General features: G+C 49.2%; 1 protein-coding gene across 1 annotated transcript in view; it reads left to right on the forward strand.

Annotated features, from left to right (window-relative positions):
• The window catches only part of IQANK1 (IQ motif and ankyrin repeat containing 1), a 167093-nt gene that overhangs the window by 31275 nt on the left and 120410 nt on the right, over window positions 1-15408 (forward strand). The window contains 1 exon segment of the mRNA XM_074943621.1: window positions 14969-15102. Within this exon segment, the coding sequence (XP_074799722.1) occupies window positions 14969-15102 (134 nt within the window).

The raw sequence follows: 15408 nt of genomic DNA on the forward strand, positions 1-15408 counted from the left end.
TAAAACCACTTTGACAAGAGGCATAGAGCTTTTTGCGGCAAAGTTAAAGCAACAAAGGGCATGGCTACACTGGAAACTTCAAAGCGCTGACTCAGGAGCGCTCCTACGGCAGCGCTTTGAAGTGCAAGTGTGGTTGCACGCAAGCGCTGGGAGAGAGCTCTCCCAGCGCTCCTGGTAATCCACCTCCATGAGGGGATTAGCTCCTGTCACAGAATCACCAGGCAATGCTCTGGAACTACTCCATACGAAGCTAGGCGGGACTCTGGGGGAGCCTTCTCTCTGTGAGCAGACTGTCTCCTGGGCAAGAAGCTTACACAGCTTCGTCCTTCCTGGGGCTGACCTCGGAGCATTCAACATCCCCTTCCACACCGTGCGCTTCCCACAGCAAGTCCTCACAGGCTGGGCTCCTGGGGAAGCCAGAGGGCCCTGCACTCCAACTCCGCAGTCAGACGTAACTCTCAACCAGCCAGTAAAACAGAGGTTTATTAGATGACAGGAACATGGTCTAAACCAGAGCTTGTAGGTACAGAGAACAGGACTGCTCAGTCAGGTCCGTCTTGGAGGGCAGGGAGGCCAGAGCCCCATCTGGGCCTCCCTCCATTTCCCCAGCCAGCTCCAAACTGAAACTGGCCTTTGTCTCTTTCCCAGGCCAGGAGGCCACCTGATCTCTTTGTTCTCCAGTACCGTCAGTCGGCACCTTTGCAGAGGAGGGGCCCAGGCCATCAGTTGCCAGGAGACAGAGTGTCAGCCATTCTCCGTGCAGACACCATCACACTGGCCCTCTAGGACTCTGCGACAATCACACACCCTTATCCCACCACCTTCCACTCCCACTGGCCTGAGCCCAGGAGACTCCACGTAGACATATAGGTTTGGGCCAGGAGAGGAAGCCTGTCCACCATCTCACACATCTGGCTGATGGCGTCTATGGCCTTGGGACCCAGCAAGGGAGCTAGATACTGGGGCTTTTCCGCAGGGTCCCCCTGGTTCAAATCGCCAGCCTGCTCAAAGGCAGTGGGTGGGCATCCACATCCCCCTCTCCTTTACCAGGGGCAGCAATTTAGTATTGAGGTTCCCTGTGGAACTGGCACCCTGGGGTCTATCCCCACTCACCCCTGGGAAGTCCCCTATGCCTCTCCGCTCCACCAGCGCCAGTTCATGCTGCTGCTGCTTCTCCTACAGCTCTTTCTCAGGCTCTCGCTGTGTCTCACGGTCCAAGAACTGTTGTCAGACCCCAGGTGGTGCAGCCCCACCAGATGCTGGGGGGCTGTGTGACCTGGGTGAAGGTTCCAGGGATGAAGCCCCTTGCTCTGCCTGTGGCCCAGATCCATGTGCAGACACAGGAGGGGTTGGGCTGGCTGGTATTTGGGGTTCTCCAGGATATCGGCTGTGAGGTCCTGTTGGGGGATGACTGTGTCTCTTTGGGACAGGATCCAGGCTCTGCTTTTGTAATGGCCAAGGATTTGAATTTGAATCCAGGGAAACAATAGGCTGAGACTGAAATGATCAGTGAAAATGCAGATGACCTGGCTGGCAGTGGGGAGGAGCTGCTAGGCTCAGGATACCTGCCTGCCTGTAACCAGAGCCCTGGGGCTGAGTGGGACGGAGAGATGCTCCCGCCCCCCTGCACAGTGGACAGGGGGCTCATGGTGGCTCTGATGCTGTGACCAAAGCAGCGAGCTCGCTGCCTGTCCCCAATGGGAAGCAAGGGCAGTGCTGAGCACGGTGGGAGCTGAGACCCCAGCTGAGTGGGGGGGACCCACAGGCAGGGCAGGTCGGCTGCCAACCAGTTTTGCCTGGTCCAGAGGTGCTGCTGGGAAGCGATTCCACGGCAGGGAGGGAGCTACCAGGGACAGGGCTCAGTGAGGCTGTGACGCCAGGCCCAGCCAGTGAGAGGGAACAGGTCCCACTCCCTTCCTCAGCAGCTGAATTCCAGACCGAGCTGCAGAAGGATCCCTCCTTGGAGAAGCTGAGGGAACTTGCTGGCTGCAGCACTGCAGACTCCCTTGGGGAAGGCTGCAGGGAAAGATTCCTGTGGGAGAAGGGATTCCTGTACCGGGAATGGGCTCCCCAACGGGAAGTAGAACTGAGGGGGATAGAGAACTTGGCCATGATGTCCATTGATGACATCTGTGTCTTTAGCCAGACCTGGGAGGAGCACGTGTCCCAGGTGGAGAGGGTGCTGGGCTGCCTCAAGGAGGCAGGACTGACGGTAAAAGCTGGAAAGTATAAGGTGGGGATAGCAGAGGTGTTGTACCTGGGCCACAAGGTGGGGAGCTGGCTGTGGAAATGGAGGGAGGCCCAGATGGGGCTCTGGCCTCCCTGCCCCCCAAGATGGACCTGACTGAGGAGTCCTGTTCTCTGTACCTACAAGCTCTGGTTTAGACCGTGTTCCTGTCGGCTAATAAACCTTCTGTTTTATTGGCTGGCTGAGAGTCACGTCTGACTGCGGAGTTGGGGTGCAGGGCCCTCTGGCTTCCCCAGGAGCCCCACCTGTGCGGACTTGCTGTGGGAAGTGCACAGTGGGACGGGATGCTGAATGCTCCGAGATCAGACCCAGGAAGGTTGAAGCTGTGTAAGCTTCTTGCCCAGGAGACAGCCTGCTTACAGAGAAGAGGCTCCCCAGAGTCCTGCCTGGCTTCATATGGAGTAGTTCCAGGGCATCACCCGGGGACCCCATGACAGCTCCGAGCGCTGGGAGCGAGCGCTCGGAGCCTGTTTACACTAGTGCTTTAAAGCGCTCTGAGTTGCTGCGCTCAGGGGGGTGACTTTTCACTCCCCTGAGCCAGAAAGTTAGAGCACTATAAAATGTAAGTGTAGCCAAGCCCAAAGTGACAGTGTAGATGCTGCCATTCATTATGGCAGCATAACTAGCCTTCCTCAGTATCCCACAATGCCCACTGTGACTGCTCTGTTCACCCTTTTGAACTCAGTTGCGCTGCATCTAACTACGCAGGCTATTAGGGGGCTTATTCCTTCACCCACTTACTTCTCTGGTCCTTCTCGCATGAACAGAGAGCAACAATGCCCGAAGTCCAAAGGTGCAAACAATTCTATGTTTATTGGGGTGAACTTCCAGCAACCATGATTCCAGTTTCCTTCCTTACAGTGTCCCCCTTCCCAGCTCTGACACCACAGAGCCTTACCTGTGTCCCTGCTCCCATTCCCCCCCTTAGGAAAACATGATTCCAATTTCCCAACCCCCATTCCCTGTTCCCATTCCCCCCACTTCCTGATTGGCTACAGACTATATAGTAAAACTTGAGTTCTGCTTAGCTATACCTTAACCAATCATGTTACTGAAATTTAACTAACCAATCATAGAATATCAGGGTTGGAAGGGACCTCAGGACTGGCTGACTGGGTGTTATACGAATAAGATCAGCTCCCAGACTACTGCACTGGGCAGCACAGCATGGGGAGGAGGTGACCAGCCCTCTGTGGAGAAAAAAGTGGTTTGGGACTATTTAGAAAAGCTGGATGTGCACAAGTCCATGGGGCCGGATGCGTTGCATCCGAGAGTGCTAAAGGAGTTGGCGGATGTGATTGCAGAGCCATTGGCAATTATCTTTGAAAACTTATGGCGATCGGGGGAAGTCCCGGACGCCTGGAAAAAGGCTAATGTAGTGCCCATCTTTAAAAAAGGAAAGAAGGAGGATCCTGGGAACTACAGGCCCGTCAGCCTCACCTCAGTCCCTGGAAAAATCATGGAGCAGGTCCTCAAGGAATCAATTCTGAAGCACTTAGAGGAGAGGGAAGTGATCAGGAACAGTCAGCATGGATTCACCAAGGGCAAGTCATGCCTGACTAATCTAATTGCCTTCTATGACGAGATAACTGGTTCTGTGGATGAAGGGAAAGCAGTGGACGTGTTGTTCCTTGACTTTAGCAAAGCTTTTGACACTGTCTCCCACAGTATTCTTGCCAGCAAGTTAAAGAAGTATGGGCTGGATGAATGGACAATAAGGTGGATAGAAAGCTGGCTAGATTGTCAGGCTCAACGGGTAGTGATCAATGGCTCCATGTCCAGTTGGCAGCCGGTATCAAGTGGAGTGCCCCAAGGGTCGGTCCTAGGGCCGGTTTTGTTCAATATCTTCATAAATGATCTGGAGGATGGCGTGGATTGCACCCTCAGCAAGTTTGCAGATGACACTTAACTGGGAGGAGAGGTAGATACGCTGGAGGGTAGGGATAGGATAAAGAGGGACCTAGACAAATTGGAGGATTGGGCCAAAAGAAATCTGATGAGGTTCAACAAGGACAAGCACAGAGTCCTGCACTTAGGACGGAAGAATCCCCTGCTACAGACTAGGGACCGAATGGCTCGGCAGCAGTTCTGCAGAAAAGGACCTAGGGGTTACAGTGGACGAGAAGCTGGATATGAGTCTACAGTGTGCCCTTGTTGCCAAGAAGGCCAATGGCATTTTGGGATGTATAAGTAGGGGCAATGCCATCAGATCGAGGGACGTGATTGTTCCCCTCTATTCGACATTTTGGTGAGGCCTCACCTGGAGTACTGTGTCCAGTTTTGGGCCCCACACTACAAGAAGGATGTGGAAAAATTGGAAAGAGTCCAGCGGAGGGCAACAAAAATGACTAGGGGCCTGGAACACATGACTTATGAGGAGAGGCTGAGGCAACTGGGGATGTTTAGTCTACGGAAGAGAAGAATGAGGGGGGATTTAATAGCTGCTTTCAACTACCTGAAAGGGGGTTCCAAAGAGGATGGCTCTAGACTGTTCTCAGTGGTAGCAGATGACAGAACAAGGAGTAATGGTCTCAAGTTGCAGTGGGGGAGATTTAGGTTGGATATTAGGAATAACTTTTTCACTAGGAGGGTGGTGAAACACTGGAATGGGTTACCTAGGGAGGTGGTGGAATCTCCTTCCTTAGAAGTTTTTAAGGTCAGGCTTGACAAAGCCCTGGCTGGGATGATTTAATTGGGGATCGGTCCTGCTTTGAGCAGGGGGTTGGACTAGATGACCTCCTGAGGTCCCTTCCAACCCTGATATTCTATGATAGAACAACACAGAAATGAGGATTTCACACCGCTGCTATTGATAAGCGAGTTCTTGCCAGACAGGATGCTATCAAACTAAGTTTCCTTTTACATTTTCTAGGCACTTCCTTTCTCTGGAGGCGATAGGCACTCTCAGGATTGTATTCCTAACAGCCCAATAGCACCTTCTTTCAATGAGACTAGTTTGGAATGTAAAGATATGACCATTCGCTTCCCAGCTTATGACTGTCTCTGCTGCTTAGCCAGAGGCCTTAGCCTAAGAACAGGGGCTCAGACTGTCACAGTGAGAGAAGGCCCTTACACCGGCAGACTGTGATTTTGATTCTTTTATTTATACCTCTATAACTAGCTAAGTGATAAGAATACACCTAAATTCTTAGAGTATGGGCCTTTACAGACAGGCCTGTATATCTATATCCTAACACTCCACCCATTTTTTTTCCTTTTTCTTTTGGGATCCTCCTGCCCAGGTATCCCTGGAAAAGCCCAGGAGATATGGCAACACATTTCCTGATAGGGCCAGGCATCAAGTTGGAACGTTTCGATATTCCATTTGTTCCACTGCCCCTTGTGTAGTGTAGTGCCCTGCACCTTCTCTCGTACGGACATACCACACCTATTCCAATTAGTGTTCCAGACTTCCCATTACAGGGGGCCCGAGAAGGTTGAGTCCGGGTTTTCCAGTATACTGTAGAGGATTGAGGGCTTACTACATAACCTATAAGTAATCTCCATATGCAACGTAACACAAGTACAGTTAACAATACAAAATCAACAGCAACACCAAGTCCTCACCACAGCAGTATGGTCCAACATCCGAGCCACCACCAAAACACTGCCCCTCCTCCTTCGACAGGGTCATGATCTTATGTGTCCAGTTGCTAGCAGTTGCAACAAGCTGCCCTTGCAGGTTTTGCATGGTTTGTCCATATCATAAGTCCATTGAATGTTCACAGAGAAATGGGATATTGTCCAAACCAGCTTAACCACTTGGTATGGAATCAGGCCGTATGCCCTGGTTTGATTATTTGCAGCAATAAGATTCACAGATCCATTTGTGCACCAGAGTTCAGATAGCAGCATGTAGATGGGTGTAGTTTGGTTATGGGCTGGTGTAATTGTGCCCCTAGTAATAGGTACATTCCCAGCAAAACACCTCATACACAGTACACTCAATTGTCCACCCTGTGCATAGGCCATTGATCCTGCTTCTCCGTAGTTTTAGGAGAGGGGCACATCCAAACATCTTCTCTTGATTTACACTATTTTACACACCCCTCCATTGATTCCCAGTGAGCTCCTCCTCTTCTCATTATTTCCATAGGGCTTGGGGGGACCACCTTAGTTGCTGTTCCATTTCCAGGTACCATGGTAGCTATTACACAGTGGCTGGCCTCCTAGTTGAGCATTTTGTATTCCCATACACATCTCCCCCCCAGGGTCAGCCTTTTGAAGCCATCACTCACCCACATCATGAGGTTTTCTGTTCATTGAAACAACAATGCTAGCAACAAGACAAACACCACAAAACATAGATCCATGGTATTCTGGGTTATTCTTCCGCTGGCACCAGCTTGCTTATAGAGTGTCTGAAAAACAAAAGAAATAATTTCCACCACCCCCTAGTGGGGACAGATTATTGCTTAATAATAATAAATACCACCACTTTCTTTTACAAATTTCCTTGCTAATTGCAGGAAAAACAGAAGAATTACCTCCAGGCTGTCCTTATTTTGTTCTATAGTCAGGCTAGAGAATTACCCCACTCACTGGTCATTTATGAAATTCATGAGGTGGTGTACCTCAGTTTCCTCTCTTGTACAACTGACCAGGTTTGCAATAGATTCATAGATACTAAGGTCAGAAGGGACCATTATGATCATCTAGTCTGACCTCCTGCACAACGCAGGCCACAGAATTTCACCCACCCACTCTTGCAAAAAACCTTTCACCTATGTCTGAGCTATTGAAGTCCTCAAATCGTGGTTTAAAGACTTCAAGGAGCAGAGAATCCTCCAGCAAGTGACCCGTGCCCCATGCTACAGAGGAAGGTGAAAAACCTCCAGGGCCTCTTCCAATCTGCCCTGGAGGAAAATTCCTTCCTGACCTCAAATATGGCGATCAGCTAAACCCTGAGCATATGGGCAAGATTCACCAGACAGATACTACAGAAAATTCTTTCCTGGGTAACTCAGATCCCACCCCACCTAATATCCCATCACAGGCCATTGGGCCTATTTACCATGAATATTTAATTAACAAAACCATGTTACAGTTTCTCTGCTGTACCAAGCTTTAAGTTTATTCTCAGTTAATAGTTGAGAGACAGCTTCAGATTTTAGCACTGTACACACACACACACACACACCCCTTAGGGTTAACCTGTTCCCCTTATTTTCAAGCTTGATTTGTTTTTTCCCCTCCCTTTCCTGGAGGGCCATAATCTGAGTCTTCTAGTAGCTTGTTTGCTGACCAGATGTATTCATTATTTGCAGCTCCTTTGTGCCTATCAGCTAAGTAATTTGCATTTACACAGAGGCTTTCTGGCTTGCTTTTGGATCCAAAGCTATTAACAGTTCAGAGACGGTCTTAAAAGGGAAACAGTCCACTTCCACTAGAGTTCTGATTACTTTCATCTCCTGCTCCAAAACACACAGAGATCTGAAAAAGAAAGCACAACCTATTGTGGCTCCTTTTGGAGCCCTAATAGGATTTTAATTAAGTACCATGTTTTGTTTGCATTTTTTCCCCCACCCCTTCTCCAATGTACACGGCACACGTCCTGGGAAAATGCACATTCCTTCCATAGTTTAACCTCCATAACATTATATTAGCCATATTAATTTTACACAAGGTGTAACTGCCTCCCCCGTGCCCACAGAGTTTTTATGCACACCCACCAAAGCAACAATCCGATCCCCCAGAGCCACCCCAAGGCTTAGCGTTCCCATCATTCCTCCCCTTTTCCTTTTCTTTTTCCTTTTCCTGTGCACACACAAAATTCTCTTTTACCTAACATCCCTTGCACTGTGATTATTATTTTTTTTAACACAACTGTACCTCGATTACACTGCCATCTTGTACAACTGGACACAACCGGGGCAGCCAAGTTAAGTTCCAATAGAAACCCCTTACATCCTTTAGTGATTTTGATTACATTACCCAACAGTGAAATAATTTTGATCAGATTCTTTCTCTGCCTGCAGCAGTCCCTTATAGACCATTTCTGTGGGAAACGGGCCCATTTTCCCTCAGAATAGCTGTAAAGGCTTCTGGGGACAGAAGCATAGTGGTGGTAGTAGCCACTCTACCTGACCCCCCTTGGATAATTTAATTACCAAGCTTCCATTCAATGTGACTGCACAGAGTTGCACATACAGTTACATTGATATAACTGGGTTTTATCATTAAACAAAAACTTCTTTCTTGTAACACCACAACCGTTACTCTTTTAACATCTTCACAACAGTTACCTTTTACCATTTCCACAACTCCCAAATGTTTACTTTCCTCCAAACCCTGTATCATCAATTTTTGCAAAAGCTATTTCTAACCTTTCACTCACTTCTTTAAATCACTTACTCCTACATTCAGTTCTTTAAGGCAGTGCAATTTGTCTGTAACAACTCAGCCACCAAGTACAATTATTGCCACACAGCTGCCTTAACCTGTGCTGTCTTCGCCTTGAGACTGTTCAAAGAGGCAGTAAAACATTTGTCTCCATGGATGCCCATGGATCTTTTACTCCAAAAATTCCAGTGGAATACAGCAGACCTCCCTCATACTTTGTCCAAAATAACCAAAAACATTTCACATAAGTATCCAAAGTACCCTCCATTAAAACTTCAGAAAAACAAAAGTGTGGAAAGGCGGGGGAGAGGAGGGCGAAGAGGTGGAAATAAACCAATTAAGCCTGTCAGGTCAGTTTAAAGTATAAGCTACCAGCAGCAAATTAAGTAAACTGAGAAAAAGAAGAAGGAAAACAAGAAAAGGATATAGTTAGCTCTGAGCCAAGAGTAGGCTTCCTGGGTTGCAACAGTTGGGAACCCTTACCCACAGGTTTTCATCCTGGCTCTGGGAGAAGAGTGGGGGTTGTTACCTGCTCCTGAAAACCCTGCCATTTTGCACTTTGAAACCTCTTCCCCCCCCTCACCACCACTCCCACAGGACCAAGTCCCAGCTCTAGTCTCTAAAAGTAAGTAGTCTGTTAACTCTGCTTTTGACTTTAAACCCTATTGTGCCAAATCATGTTTAACCACCCCTAACTAATTTACAACCCTTCAGCAGCCCTTGCTGAAGCAGCACCAAACTTGAAAGATTCCTGGCAGCTTCCCATAATGCTGCCCTTACTTCAAACCTCTCACAAGCAGACTGAAGTGCCTCCTTTCCCTGGAAGGCATTCAGTCCCCATGGTCAGGGACCTTCTTCCACTACCCATATACCAAAGAAGGGTGGGCTCCTCAGCCACCCCCCATCCCTCTGGGTTCCCTAACGCTTCCTCCATTTCCTTTTTAATCTCATCCCAGGTTGACCCCTGTACCTGGTATGGGCCCTGGTTCTTCCTTATTCATTTATCCAAAAAATCCTTTACGCTGGCTTGCCAGAACCCAGAACTACCATCACAAGAGTTCGCTACACCCGCTCCAAGCAGCTGCGCAGACTGTTGGGGAGGGGGACTTACAGGCTGCCACTCACCTATCCAATGCGATGTATCCAAGTCATGGCACCAAGATGTTTGGGGGCTTATTCCTTCACCCACTTACTTCCCTGGTCCTTCTCGCATGAACAGAGAGCAACAATACCAGAAGTCCAAGGTGCAAACAATTCAATTTTTATTGGGGTGAACTTCCAGCAAGCATGATTCTAGTTTCCTTCCTTAGTTTCCCCCTTCCCAGCTCTGACACCACAAAGCCTTACCTGTGTCCCTGTTCCCAGGAAAACATGATTCCAATTTCCTCACCCCTGTTCCCATTCCCCCCACTTCCTGATTGACTGCAGACTATATAGTAAACCTTGAGTTCTGCTTAGCTATACCTTAACCAATCATTTTACTGAAATTTAACTAACCAATCCTAACATATTGTAATGTGATTATTTAACCAATTATATCCCACCATCTTAATTAGTTTACACCCAGCAAAATTAATTATACAGCAGACAGAAACAATCACAGAACCAAACAGAGATTGTACAGACAAGCAATAGGGAAATGGGGACTACAATGATAGAACAACACAGAAATGAGGATTTCACATCCCAGCTATTGATAAGTGAGTTCTTGCCAGACAGGATGCTCTCAAACTAAGTTTCCTTTTACAGGTTTCAGAGTAACAGCCGTGTTAGTCTGTATTCACAAAAAGAAAAGGAGTACTTGTGGCACCTTAGAGACTAACCAATTTATTTGAGCATGAGGTTTCGTGAGCTACAGCTCACTTCATCGGACGCATACTGTGGAAACTGCAGAAGACATTATATACACAGAGACCATGAAACAATACCTCCTCCCACCCCATTCTCCTGCTGGTAGAGTGGGGTGGGAGGAGGTATTGTTTCATGGTCTCTGTGTATATAATGTCTTCTGCAGTTTCCACAGTATGCGTCCGATGAAGTGAGCTGTAGCTCACGAAACCTCATGCTCAAATAAATTGGTTAGTCTCTAAGGTGCCACAAGTACTCCTTTTCTTTTTCCTTTTACATTTTCTAGGCACTTCCCTTTCTCTGGAGGCGATAGGCACTCTCAGGATTGTATTCCTAACAGCCCAATAGCACCTTCTTTCAATGAGACTAGTTTGGAATGTGAGGATGTGACCATTCACTTCCCAGCTTATGGCTGCCTCTGTTGCTTAGCCAGAGGCCTTAGCCTAAGAACAGGGGCTCAGACTGTCACAGTGAGAGAAGACCCTTACACCGGCAGACTGTGATTTTGATTCTTTCATTTATACCTCTATAACTCGCTAAGTGATAAGAATACACCTAAATTCAGACAGGCCTGGATATCTATATCCTAACACAGGCATTCACCCCTCCCCTTTCAAAACTTCACGAGTCTTTGACCTTCCTCAGCATGGAGAGCTCACAGAGCTGCCGAAGATGCTGCTCCCGGTAGCTGAGGAGGCCCTGGGAGAACTTGGAGGGAATCACAGAACCATGAATGTGGAATCAGGGCCATCCTTACCCATACGCAAAGTATGCAGCTGTGTAGGGCACCAGGAAATTTGGGGCACCATATTTCCTGGTGCCCTGCGTGCTGCTCCAGCCCCTGCTCTAGCTCTCCCCCAGGGCCCCGCCCCTGCTCTGCCCCAGCCCCGCCCCCACTCCCCTGAGGACTCCAGAAGCGGTCGGGCCTGCACTCACCAGAAAGTAGACGGGAAGTGGAGTGACCTGGCCCCAGCCTGCTCTGCTCCCCTGGCTCCCAGCCAGGCCGCCGGCGAGTGCTGGGGGGCGGTTCCCCGCTCCTCCCAAGCCAGGGAGCCAGGGGACCAGAGCAGGCTGGGGCCAGGTCACTCCACTTCCCGCAGGAAGTGGCCAGCCCCCCATCTCCCCCCCAAAGGCCTGGGACCAGCCCCCAGTTCCTGCGGAGGCCTAGGGCGGGGCCCCACACAGCCCCCATGTGGAGGCCTGGGGCTGGGCCCCACCCGTTCCATAGAATCATAGAATCATAGAATATCAGGGTTGGAAGGGACCCCAGAAGGTCATCTAGTCCAACCCCCTGCTTGAAGCAGGACCAATTCCCAGTTAAATCATCCCAGCCAGGGCTTTGTCAAGCCTGACCTTAAAAACCTCTAAGGAAGGAGATTCTACCACCTCCCTAGGTAACGCATTCCAGTGTTTCACCACCCTCTTAGTGAAAAAGTTTTTCCTAATATCCAATCTAAACCTCCCCCATTGCAACTTGAGACCATTACTCCTCGTTCTGTCATCTGCTACCATTGAGAACAGTCTAGAGCCATCCTCTTTGGAACCCCCTTTCAGGTAGTTGAAAGCAGCTATCAAATCCCCCCTCATTCTTCTCTTCTGCAGACTAAACAATCCCAGCTCCCTCAGCCTCTCTTCATAAGTCATGTGCTCTAGACCCCTAATCATTTTTGTTGCCCTTCGCTGGACTCTCTCCAATTTATCCACATCCTTCTTGTAGTGTGGGGCCCAAAACTGGACACAGTACTCCAGATGAGGCCTCACCAGTGTCGAATAGAGGGGAACGATCACGTCCCTCGATCTGCTCGCTATGCCCCTACTTATACATCCCAAAATGCCATTGGCCTTCTTGGCAACAAGGGCACACTGTTGACTCATATCCAGCTTCTCGTCCACTGTCACCCCTAGGTCCTTTTCCGCAGAACTGCTGCCTAGCCATTCGGTCCCTAGTCTGTAGCGGTGCATTGGATTCTTCCATCCTAAGTGCAGGACCCTGCACTTATCCTTATTGAACCTCATCAGATTTCTTTTGGCCCAATCCTCCAATTTGTCTAGGTCCTTCTGTATCCTATCCCTCCCCTCCAGCGTATCTACCACTCCTCCCAGTTTAGTATCATCTGCAAATTTGCTGATGATACTAAACTGGGAGGAGTTCCCCCTCTATGGAGGCCTGGGGCGGGACCCCACACAGCCCCCCCATGGAGGCGTGGGGCCAGCCCCCACTGCTCCCCCCTGTGGAGGCCTGGGGCCCCACACAGCCTCCCTGCAGGGGGAGGGGGCTGCGCAGGGCACCAAAATAGCTTGGGAGGGCCCTGTGTGGAATCCTGCTCTCCCGGGCACTCGGAACACAGCAGCAGGCAGGCAGAGTGGGCTGCTGCTGCGGGGATGGGGGGGCGGTGGGTGAGAATGAGGTGCAGTTCAGAGCCAGGGGCTGATGTGTGTGAGGGGCATCCCCCCCCCCAGGACTGGTCGCTCAGGCTGCTGTCTGAATTTAAAGAGACAGCATGCCGACACACTCTCCCCCAACACACACACACACTCTCGCTTTTTCTCTCTCTCACATATACTCTCGCTCCACACACACAATCTCTCACACACTTCCCCAACACATGCTCTGTTTCTGTCTCTCCCCCCACCGCACTCCCTGTCACATACACTCTCTCCCTTCCTGCCATGTACACTTCAGTTGAAAAGTGGCTGGCAATCTAGTAGGATGCCCATGGAAGGATGGGATTGAGAAACCTGCATCATGTGACACTGTACCTGCCCCATGAGGCATTGCAAACCCTTCCCAAAGCACCCTGCAACCAGTTGCACAGTGGGATAGATACCCACAGTACACTGCTCTCTGTGTCGATGCGAGAACTGCTAGTGTGGATGCGCTCTGTCAACTCAAGGAAAGTAGTGTGAACATGCAACAGTGGTTTAATTAAAGTGTTTTAATTAAAGCAGCTTAACTTTTGTCGACAAAACTCTTAGTATAGACAAGGCCTAAAATAAACTAGACTAAATCTGTCATAACTGGAGCAGGCCTCTGCCTAAGCTAGGCTGTACTAAATCTGAAATCTGGGACAAGCTTTGTAATTCTATAACTCTTCCCCTACTAGCAGTTACTAAGCGATGGCCCACTTCTTGTTTATAGCTCACCATGCTGCCACTGGAGGCCTGTTTGAAACATGCTCTTTTATCCATGGTAAATTTTTCAGGTCTTGCAACATGATTACTATCAATATATAAAAGGGAAATAATACCTAAACGTAGTATTGTCACTCAAGCTGTTTTGGTAAATAGTATGGACAGTGGTGCAAGTAGGGCAGTACGGTACGGTACGCCGTACCTGTAAGATATTTATAACCAGTACACCATACCAGAAAGACACAGGAGAGCAAAACGTGGGGCCATTGGGCGACCCCACTGTACAGCAGCCCTGCAGGAGGACAGGGCTGGGGGCAGTACAGCCATGCTGGAGGAGCTGCCGGCGTGCGGCCACTGGGTGGCTCCACGTTCTGCTCCATTTGCTGCTGTGGTTCCCAGGAGAGCCCTGAACCGCAGCAGCGAAAGGAGCAGAACGTGGGTCCACCCAGCAGCCACACGCTGGCAGCTCCTCAGGTGTGGCTGTTACGCCCCCAGCCCAGCCCTGTCCTCCGGCTGGTTCTGGAGAGCCCTCTAGTTCAGAAGTCTCCGGCGCAGCGGGAGGAGTACAGAAACACCCCCCACCTCCAGGTAACGTGGGATGGATCATGGGAAAGGGAGGGGGAGACCGCGGGGCCCTGGGCTGGGGGTGGGGCAGGGAGGAGTCACGGGGGGGGGCGTGTCATGTGGGGAGGTCACATGCGTCCCTCTCCCTTTTAGCTGGTGCAGCATACCGATAAGAAATGAATTCTACTTGCACCACTGAGTATGGAGCACTTTTACCCATTAAAACAGTACTTCTTATTCATATTGAGTACTAGCAACAAGTTGGTCATCCAAGATACACACTAATTAATAATAAGGCACTTTAACGTGGGGCTGGAAGTAGAAATTTAATCACAAACTGGTGGAAATCGGTACTTTTTAAAAAAAATGTCAGCCTGGGTCCTTGATTAGTTCCTGTATTTCCTTCTACCTCCAGGATATTAAATAGCAAAACAGTTATCCCAGGTTGTCTAACAGAGTGAAAGGAAATAGGATTCCATTTGAACAATCTCTCTGGCCTGATTGGAATTTTATGGAGTTTCTAGAAGTTAGAGCTGAAAACGATCTATTTTGTCATTTGAATGCACAAATCAGTGTTATGAGTAAGAATGGTGGATGTCCTATCCATTTCCAGTCTTTGACCACTGTGGCACATCAACCAGTTGTTCACAGTGATTCCCAAATCTTCTTTCTGAGTGGCTGGTTACCTTTAAATTATGTATCAGAAGTTTAAATTATTCCTTCCACTGTGCATTACCTTGCATTTGTGAACACTGAATTCTGTCTGCAGTTCTACCGTTTCAAATCCACATTCTGTTGCAGTCTATCTTCATTCATTCTCTATGCACTACACAGAACTGAACGACAAAGAAAAGGCTGTGCTAACGTTGCAGTGTGCTTTCCGTCGCATCCTGGCATGTAGAGCAAGGGAGAAGCGCCTTAGGGAGCAGAGAGAATACACAGAGTTAATGGAGCGCCTCCAGAGAGAGGTAAGAAGTAAGTTTAATTGGAAATACAGAGAGAGCATTTAGAAGTTTGGTAACTGCACCAATATAGCAATAGGATATACATGTGCAGGCCTTAATTGCGTTTTGAGGCACAGAGTCCAGCACTCTCAGCCATCAAGTGCACTTCTGACTGACTAATGCCTAAGAACATAAGAATGTCCAGACTGGGTCAGACCAAAGGTCCATCCAGCCCACTGTCCTTTCTGCTGTCAGCGGCCAATGCCAGGTGCCCCTGAGGGAGTGAACCTAACAGGTAATGATCAAGTGATCTCTCTCCTGCCATCCATC

The sequence above is a fragment of the Natator depressus genome, chromosome 2 (genome assembly GCF_965152275.1).
Source record: "Natator depressus isolate rNatDep1 chromosome 2, rNatDep2.hap1, whole genome shotgun sequence".
Lineage (NCBI taxonomy): Eukaryota > Metazoa > Chordata > Testudines > Cheloniidae > Natator > Natator depressus.